This window comes from Electrona antarctica, assembly GCF_951216825.1.
Source record: "Electrona antarctica genome assembly, chromosome: 13".
In the NCBI taxonomy this organism is placed as follows: domain Eukaryota; kingdom Metazoa; phylum Chordata; class Actinopteri; order Myctophiformes; family Myctophidae; genus Electrona; species Electrona antarctica.
This window is the reverse complement of record NC_136794.1, coordinates 12,518,765-12,528,764: the sequence shown is the minus strand read 5'-3', so window position 1 is coordinate 12,528,764 and position 10,000 is coordinate 12,518,765. Positions and strand designations below refer to the sequence as shown.

At 45.9% G+C, this 10,000-nt stretch overlaps 1 protein-coding gene across 3 annotated transcripts in view; it reads right to left on the bottom strand.

Annotated features, from left to right (window-relative positions):
* The window catches only part of dgkh (diacylglycerol kinase, eta), a 69,952-nt gene that overhangs the window by 39,676 nt on the left and 20,276 nt on the right, over nt 1-10,000 (bottom strand). For all 3 annotated transcript variants that reach the window (XM_079519236.1, XM_079519235.1, XM_079519237.1), the window contains one exon: nt 9,879-9,959. In XM_079519236.1, coding sequence (XP_079375362.1) covers nt 9,879-9,959 — 81 coding nt within the window. The remainder of the gene's footprint in view (nt 1-9,878; nt 9,960-10,000) is intronic.

The following is a 10,000-nucleotide window of genomic DNA, read 5'->3' as shown; positions in this document are numbered from 1 at the left end:
CTTTTATTCCTCTCCCTCGTTCTGTTTTGTGCAGTGGCCTGTTTAGACCAGCAACACCTGAGGCTATTACTAACTGAAGGTGTGGAAAACACACAACACATGTCACTGTGTATGCGTGTGTGTGCACTGTGCTTGTGCATGTGCATGTGTGTGCGTGCGTGCGTGACTGACTGACTGACTAACTGATAAACTCCATCTGCTCTCGACAGTAGCATGGCCAATCTGTCTCCTCAAGGACCACAGTAGCCAGCAAACCATCTGCTTCGCAACATGTGGCTAATAGAGAGACAGATACTCTGTCCCTTCGGAGGCAACGTACTGTAGTTGACCACCAACTAAGACCAGCAGACAGTATTTGTCCATGATGACAACAGTGTTCTATAATTCATGATGCCATCTACAATGTCTCTCCATCATGCCGATCACACCTTTGTAAGTCCCAAGAGCCGGAAATACGTAATGGGTTCTTCTGCTAGATTTCAGATGCTTTTTTTCCTCCTTTCTATAAGGCTTATATGGTTTTCGATTCATGCAGAAAATTAGGTGTGTGGTTAGCCTAAGAAAGCTTTGCATTTTGCTCTGCATTATAGTCTGCAACATAATTCTTAACCGTGGAGCTGATATGTGCAGCAACAGTAGGACTCTAAGGATGGCTAATTGGCTATGTCAGTTGGTTGGTCAGCCGGTCGATCTCATCTGTCTGTCCATTCAATACTTTGGTCCCAAAAAAAAAAAAAAATGTTGGCTCAATGTTTTGTGCACTAGGGAGGATGGCCTCAACTCATTTGGGTGACCCCATGACATTTCCTCTCGTGCCAAATTTAAGCCAAACTTCCCACTCTGCTAACAACATTTGCAGATCACCATTTAACTTGTTCAGCTCAACCCTAACTATGAATGAATATTTGACACGCAGCGTGGGTTCACATGGGTCTGTATTCTGTAACTGACTGTACAAATTAAACATGTTTTTATTATGTTATTTATTTACTATGAAAACCTGCATCTCCCATCCGTCCGTCCGTCCGTTAGTCACCCACGCCTCCATATATGGTCACGCCTCGTGACATCACACCTCCATATATGGTCACGTCTCGTGACACGTTATGCTACCATATATGGCCATCTCCATATATAAAGATCACAACACTGACCTCATCTAACCCTGGATAACCATACATGGAGAAGACTGGATCATCACCTAGATCTGCATATACAGTATGGAGCTGGCCAGCAACTCTACATCTGATCTCAAACCTCAAACCCTGAGATCTCCATATATGGAGCTGATCTGTTCTGACATTCCATTATGTTGAACCTGCACCACCCGTCCTTCCTGTTGTCCTTCCTGAGGTCATTCCATATGTTGATCTGACCTCATCAAACCCTGTACACTCAAGACACGCTCCATATATGGCCAGTACAGAATTCATTCCATATGTTGATCTGACCCCCCCATGCCAAAGCGCCAGCGCCCCCCCAGCAGTCTGCCGTCAGGTGGATGCGTGCACGTGACCTATAGGGCGAGGTCGCTTCTCGCCCTCAGGGCGTCTTACTGGTGTATACAGTATACTGGTGGAGGTACTGTAACTTATGGGTTGGCCTTCAAATAGACTTCATCCCTGCAGCTCTGTGTATTATCGTTCTAGCTCAACCCCGAAGAGCAAAAAGTGTACATAAACCTGGCCACCACACGTTGGCAACATGCAGAGATGTTCTGCTACATATTGCACTTATTATCTGGCTTACATGCCAGAGTGGGTGGACAGTTCTGCAGTGGCAACACAGCTTCTTTTCACCATGAATCATGCTGCTGTATATTAAAAGAATATAACCTAAGCTGACAGCCTGACAGATAGGACAGACACAGGCTCACAGCTCAGAAATGTAAAGCACACACTGTATGTATTGTATACCGCATTGTCACTGTTGGGCGAACCTTGTTTTGTCCAGAACTATTATTTAGTCACATGCTCTTTTGCAAACATTGGTTAAATATTTATAAAATATTTTTGTCACAAAGACAACTCGAAAATGTGCTGTTGGCAACAGCAACAACATAATGGTAACATCCTGAATTAATTCGGCCTAGCCCAGGCCTCACCAATGATCGCAGATTCCTGCTTGAGACCTGTTATACTCTCCCTACCCTCAGTGCTCTGTCTCTCTACCATCTAAATCAGGGGTGTCCAAACTTTTTTCAAAGGGGGCCATATTAGAAAATATTAAAACACCCAAGGGCCAACTACATCTCCTGACATAATGTACCTTCGGACTATAACAAAGTCACATTACCCCTATTGGCCTGAATATGGAAATATCCTAAAAAACGGGGTCGTATTATTATCAGGGCCAGACTATTTGACGTTCAATGTTCTTTTTCCACAAATGAGTCATGAAAAATGGGGGTCGTCTTATAATCAGAGTCGTCTTATATTCGGGACAATACGGTAAGTTTAACTATCATCATCAATATATAATAACGATGGTCTTTTGTCAGGTGTGTGCCTTTTTCAGCAGTTACATTACCAAATGTAACCAGACCAGCAAGGTAACAAAAAGGAAATACAAGGAACAAGGAACACTGACAAATTATACTCTGGGAAATGCCCAGGTTAAAAAACTTTAATGTAAAAATGTCCCATACTGTTGGGTGGGCCGTTCATAATAGGCCTACAATTCAGGCATGAAGCGGAGGGCCGTATAAAATTAGTCTCATTTGACCCGCGGGCCACACTTTGGACACCCCTGATCTAAACGAAGCAAAACAGAATGCAACAACGCACAAACACGCACGCGCACACAAACACACACTTAATTGCAAATTACCGGTGTGCCCTGTTCTATTGGTTAATGACTTCTACTATCAATCCACTGCTTCCGTTTAATAGCTGTTCAGTCTTTAAGGGGCAATTCAGATTGCTTCGATTTTTCTCCACAACGGTCTAAACGGCTTTTCACACTGCGAGCCTGCGTTCTCGCTTGGATCTCTGTGGGGTTGCACGGTGCTCTTTATGTGAGTAGATGCATTTATGAATAAAAATGTGTATAGATGCGTATAGACACAAGTTGAACACATTTCAACTAGTTGCGCTGGTGAGGTAGGAATGTCTAGAGGGGCTCATGCAAGAACCTCACCGTTTACATTACATCAATTATAATGTATTCAAATTAGGTGATACATTTCATGGGATTGCTTGTCGCTACGCCTGTTAGATCGCTCTACCTACCTGAACGCTCGCCTCTCATTGAAAATGAATTACTATGAATGAATAAATCAGTTGCTTCCCGTGTAAAGAGCCCTTAATGTTTATGCTCAATCAAACAGCAGACCTATAAGCTTGCATTGTGAGTTTTGTCTCGAAACATTGCTCTGAACTAGGTTTAAGAAGACGCCACCCACACAGGGAAAACGATTTAGAAAATCATTCTCCCTCTTAGTCAGGGGTGTGTGACTACTGTGTGTGTGTGTGTGTGTGTGTGTGTGTGTGTGTGTGTGTGTCACAGAGAGAATGATGGCCATTCTTCAAGCCTACTTAATGTTCAAGCTAATCGTGTTAGCATTCATCCTCCCCTATTATGTAACCGGAGAGGGCGACTCCCAAGTCTGTGTGTCTCTCTCTCTCTGAGTGTGTGTGTGTGTGTGTGTGCGTGCGTGAGTGCGTGCGTGCGTGCGTGCGTGCGTGCGTGCGTGCGTGCGTGCGTGCGTGCGTGCGTGCGTGCGTGCGTGCGTGCGTGCGTGCGTGCGTGCGTGCGTGCATGCGTGCGTGCGTGAGTGTGTGTGACTTCGGGCACACACTGTGCACACAGGCATGTATGGAATGATTGATCCCCATTTGACATACAGTAAGTCAAACTTCATGAGCATAAGTGCATTGCAGGCAGATCCATGTGTGTGTGTGTGTATGCGTGCGTGCGTGCGTGTGTGTGAATCGGGCAAGTGATCAAATCGGTTGCTTGGGGCAACAGGAACGGTAGTTTCCAAAAATAGCTGCATCCCTGGAGGCTGTAAAACCTCTCTTGATGACTAACCTCCAGGTCTGCTAAGGTCAGCCGTTTGACGGGGAATAATAATTACTGTGTTATTGCGTGCATGTGTGTGTGTATGTGTGGGCGAAGGCTGTGCTGTGCATGTGTTGTCTATGTTAGCTTGTGTTTATACAGTATGTGTGTGTGTGTGTGTGTGTGTGTGTGTGTGTGTGTGTGTGTGTGTGTGTGTGTGTGCGTGGCATGCGTGCGTGCGCACACGAGTGCGTGTGTTTGCATAATGACAGCTATTTTATTATAGAAGTCCATCTTTAAGCAGGTGATTGATTTATTTTGGTACACGATTCATTTATTAACCGTTCTTACAAATGTGGAAACAGAACCAAATATTGATTACTTTTTTAAGGCTTAAGAAAGCTTCCTCTCTTCCTCTCTCTCTCTTTCTCTCTCTCTCTCTCGTCCAGCCAATGTACTATATTAATCAGTCCAGTCTACTGTTGCAGGAGACTTGGCTGCTGTATCATTAGGTCATGAATCTGACTGACATTTCTGGCTTTGAACGGCATTCTCTGTTTACACACACACACACGGCACACACACACACACACACACACACACACACACACACACACACACACACACACACACACACACACACACACACACACACACACACACACACACACACACACACACACACACACACACACACACACACACACACACACACACACACACACACACACACACACACACACACACACACACACACACACACAGGTCCGGTGACAGCGTTGCTTAGATCCTGGTTCCACTGGGACCTGCAGTACAATAGAACAGGAGGTGGAGCGGAAACTGTCACAGCAGCTGTCTCTTGCACGCATGAAAGCCCATGTGCACACGCACACGCACACGCACACACACACACACACGCACACTGACTTCTGTGCAGACACATACTTTGCGAATCCAATTTCCTGCAAATCGACAATGAGGGGCCAAACCGTAAATCACGACGTTGATGTACTGCTGCAGCTCAATTGATGCAAGTGTGTGACTCTAACGAGATAGGAATTATCCCTGTCATTATTACGTTTTGGGGCGGATTTGAGCCAGACAAGTGACGGGCGAGCCCCGCCGATCCAATAAGCACAAGTGATTGGGTGATGGAGGGCGGCGTGTGTGTCTGCACAGCGCCTGTACAGCGGGTAGAGGGCTGGTCTGCACTCACGTGTAGCACAAGGTGCTTCCCAGCCCACTGCAGGGCTGCCTCATCACTTATTCACATACAGTACCGTAAGCTCCCCTCCGCTCCGCAGAGCCCGCGCTCGCATACGGAGACCAACCCAGACACGTGCAAACATGCACAGACACACAGACAAACACACACACGCACGCACAAGCATACGAAACACACACGAACACTTGCATGGTTAAACACATAGCCCAGTACACAGCACACACAATGGAGCTTTAGAGTATTTTACATGCACAGTAAGCACGCGCACGCACATGAACACGAACGCTGGGCGGACAACTGACAGACACGAATAATACAGGAGCCAGACAGTGTAACTAAACACTGCGTCAAGCCTCAACACCTGTGTGTGAACACATCGTTCAAACGCGCCGTCACGACACCTTATAGTCCAACTAACCTGCAGAGAGGAAGGACGGCGGCATTTCTCACCCCTGACGGAAAGACAGACTGACATGGAGCCAGACGGGCGCACAGACAGACAGACAGACAGACAGACAGACAGACAGACAGACAGACAGACAGACAGACAGACAGACAGACAGACAGACAGACAGACAGACAGACAGACAGACAGACAGACAGACAGACAGACAGACAGGTGCCAGGCAGACAGACAGGACAAATACAGGGCAGGCCGGTAATGTTTCTATCACTCTCAGAATCAGAGCTGAGTTCTGCAACGCCTCCTCTCCTCTGCAGTGGTCACTCTCTTTCTCTCTCTCTCTCTCTCTCTCCCTTTCTTGTATACTCTCTCTCCCCCCTCTCTCCCTCGCTCTCTCTCTCTCTCTGAGTCCAGATGAAGCCCGGTCTCCCCCTGCTGGTGTGGGTGAGCTAGTGTTGATGCGCAGATGATATAGAAAGACAGAGAGAGAGAGAGAGAGAGAGAGAGAGAGAGAGGGTGAGAGAGAGAGAGAGAGGGTGAGAGAGAGAGAAATATATGTGTGGCGTGAGTGAGTTGCTCAACTGCAGGTGGAAAGTGCAGTGGCCCATAACTCATTAGCATGTCACGTTACCTTTTGGCTTCCGTCTTCCTTCCTTAACAGCGCTTCCTGTCAGCGTCCCGTCCCATCTCGTCTCCCTCTATCCTCCCTGCTCCCTCCGTGCTTCAATCTGCACTCCTCTTACGTTCCTTCTTCCCTCTATGGCCGCCTCTGCAAGACCACTGTCTGCTTACCCCTCCCTCTACAGCCACATCACCACTCGGTCTCTCTCTTCCCCAGGGAGTGTGTGTGTGTGTGTGTGTATGTGTGTGTGTGTGTGTGTGTGTGTGTGTGTGTGTGTGTGTGTGTGTGTGTGTGTGTGTGTGTGTGTGTGTGTGTGTGTGTGTGCGCGCCAAAACCTCCACGCTTCACTGTCCATATTGTCCCTTCTACTCCCAGAGAGATGCAAGTTGATCAAACTAATCAATTTAATCGAATAATCGATTTGAACAAAATTAGGTTTTTTGTATTACTTTTTTTGCTGGTTCATATGGTGTGTGACGTGACATAAGATTATCATATAATGTAAATGAGCATCGCGCCTGCATGTCATCACAGACATGCGCAGAGCATGTTCAGTCAGGAAACTCAGTGCAGTTGCTGCCGCCCTCAGCATCACGTTCTCATTCACCTGATTCACTTCATCCAATCACACACTCATTCCATCTTCATACCGGCTATTTAAACTGGAATTTTGCACTGCTCAATCTGCTCGCTTGTTTGTTGCTGCACACTGATACTGCTGCGCTGCTGCCTGCTTAAAGGACAACTTTAGTTTTTTTCAACCAAGGTTTATGTTTTAGGTTGTCATTAGAGAAGGTAAAAGATGAGTGTTCATTTTTTTCTTCATTTGCTGCTTTCTTTCGTTTTAGTGATTTTTGCTATTTTTTACAGGGGGGGCGGGTGCATTCGAACATGGGGTTAAATACGTATTTTTGAACAAAATGTTATGGCGATTTCTTTATTATTATTTACTATAGTCCTATTAGACCCCAGGAAATTACATCTGGCCCAGGGTGAGAACCCCTGGACTATAATTAACTGGAAAACAAATCTCATCAGTTGCTTCAGTGACTTCATCTTTGCACAAAAAGGGGAGGGACGGGTTCATTATTACACATATGGGGTGTTTCCTAACCCAAATACCGGTATTAGTTATTATTGTCTAGGCTTGAGTACTTACACGTTAGAATAGAATAGAATAGAATAAACATACACAAAAGGTATGTTGCTTGTACATCATCATACTATAATCATCATACTATAATTCAGTCAATGTCTGAATGTGTGTCTGAGTGTTTGTCTGTCAGAAACACCGCCGTAGCTCCTCACTGCCTGCACCAACTGCCTGCACCAATCACTCCCACACAGGCATTGACCATAATAATATGGAGGTCTTAACGAAGCCCTTTTTTCAATTTAACAAATTATAGATTAATAATGAATTTATTAGTGAATTAAAAACGCACCCAGGGCGCAGTACCCCCACGGCCACAAGGGGGGGGGGGCAATATCTCACAACGGGTAAGGGCTAGTAGAATAAATGGACCGTCAAGTCTAATAGGGCACCAACAGTAAATCAGACTAATAGATACCAGTAAGACGCCTGAGGGTGCTGAAACAACAGAGCTTCTTAATACGGAACAGAAGCAGGTGATGCAGATCAGGTGATGATCCATGCAGTCTTCTCTATGACATGCGCCATATATGGAGAGTGTCTTGAGTGTACAGGGTTGGATGAGGTCAGATCAACATATGGAATGTCAGAACAGGCCAGCTCCATATATGGAGATCTAAGGGTTTGATGAGGTCAGATGAATGAATTCTGTACTGGACACATACTTATATGGAGCGTATCTTGAGTGTACAGGGTTTAAGTGTGACGGACGCCTGGTGCAGGTTTTCATAAACTGAGAGTTACGGTCGCAATAATAGATTTATGCTCCCTGCCGTTTCCACATCTCCCCCCATTCATCTCTCCCTCCTTCTATGAAGCCTCTTCTCTCTCTTTCTCTTGCCTTTCAACTCCGCCTGCTCTCCTCTCCATCTCTCCTCCTCATCACCACCTCTGATCCTATAGTCGGATGATGATGATAAGAACATGCACGCAGCTCCAAAGAGCTTTTAGATGCTATGCGCGAAACATAATACAATGCAATGCTTGAAACCCTGCGAAACACGTGCCTGGCACATATGCGCCCATACAACACGTGTCCCCCCACACAAACGTGCACACATGCACACGCGCACACACACACACGCACACGCACACACACACACACACACACACACACACACACACACACAAACAACACACACACACACACCCGCTCATACTACGGGGCACATGTAATATTATTTATGAATCCAAGCAGCAGGCATGTGGAGGGTGCTCGGTGGAGCGCTACGGGCTCTGCTAAGAATAGCAGTGTGTGTTCTCCTTCCTCACCCCTCCTCCTCATTTCTATTTATAGCAGCAGCAGCGCTGGGGAGAGCGGGCAGCCATTTATAGAAAGGACAGGCCCCTACATGCGGCTCCTCGTCCTCGCTTGCATCCCACCTTAGATGAGACTCATGTTTACTGCCCACCACCTGCCCTCCCCCACACACGGCAAACGGTCGCACGCGCATCCGTTCCAGCCAGTCATGTCTTTTCTGAGCACATGTCCATTCATAGCTACTATCATCATCATGGTGGTGAGTCGCTGGCAGGGGGTTAGAAATACCACAAGCCATGCCGGGAAAGAGCTTTAATCATTTATGAATATTAGCTAAATATAACTTGGCCATAGTATTTTTAGATGTTACGCGATCACAGTGGCACATTTCCTCACCTATATGGCCTTGCTAGTGGTAAATGAAAACACGGTGAAATCCTCTGTGTTCATATATCCATTTTAGAACTCACACATTTGACTTTTTTAAATATACTATTTTGGAGATCAGACTGGGATGAAACTTAGCCCAACCCTTTTGGCTGGCCAATGTAGCCAATATGATTCTAATTCACTGGCCAAATGCAAGTATTACCCGCTATTATGTAATATCATATACATGTGTCTCTTTCAAACAATCCGGGAACCCAGATTGAGAACCCCCGGTAAATGAAGAACGAATTAACTGCACGCTTTTTTTCCTTGGAATTTGCGTCAACAGTCTCTCTCTCTCGAGACTACCTTCCAACAAACAAACAAAGAAACATTTCAGTCATAGATAACTTTCTTCAGGCTTAATAAAGTTGTGCTCCTGTACCGTGCATGTTGGGCATTATATATTATATATTCTTTACTGTTGTAATGTTCACTGTGCTGTACATTTTCCCTATACGCACCTGTCAAAGACGTTTTATCTAGGTGTGTGGAAATCTTTTAACCGATATTTCAGTTCAACTTCACATCTTGTTCTCATTATTTTGTCAGTTTAAATGAACTATAACAATCTTGCATTCCAGTAGCTGGCACACAACTACAGTATGACTGTGCTGTGACGCACTCAGTGTCATTGCTTCACACATGTTCCTGCCTACGCGTGCGCATGCACGCGTGCGTGCGTGTGTGTGCACACGCGTGCGCATACATTTGTATGCATACTCTATTAGTGTCCATGTTCTTTTTGTATTCAGCACCATTTGTTTCAGAATGGCCACTCACCGTGAAGCTGTTGTTGACATTCTTTGTGCTGGACTCCGCAACGCTGGCATCTGATAGGTCGACCTCGTCAAAGATAAGGGACTGGAGAAGATGAGAGAGAGAGAGAGAGAGAGAGAGAAAGA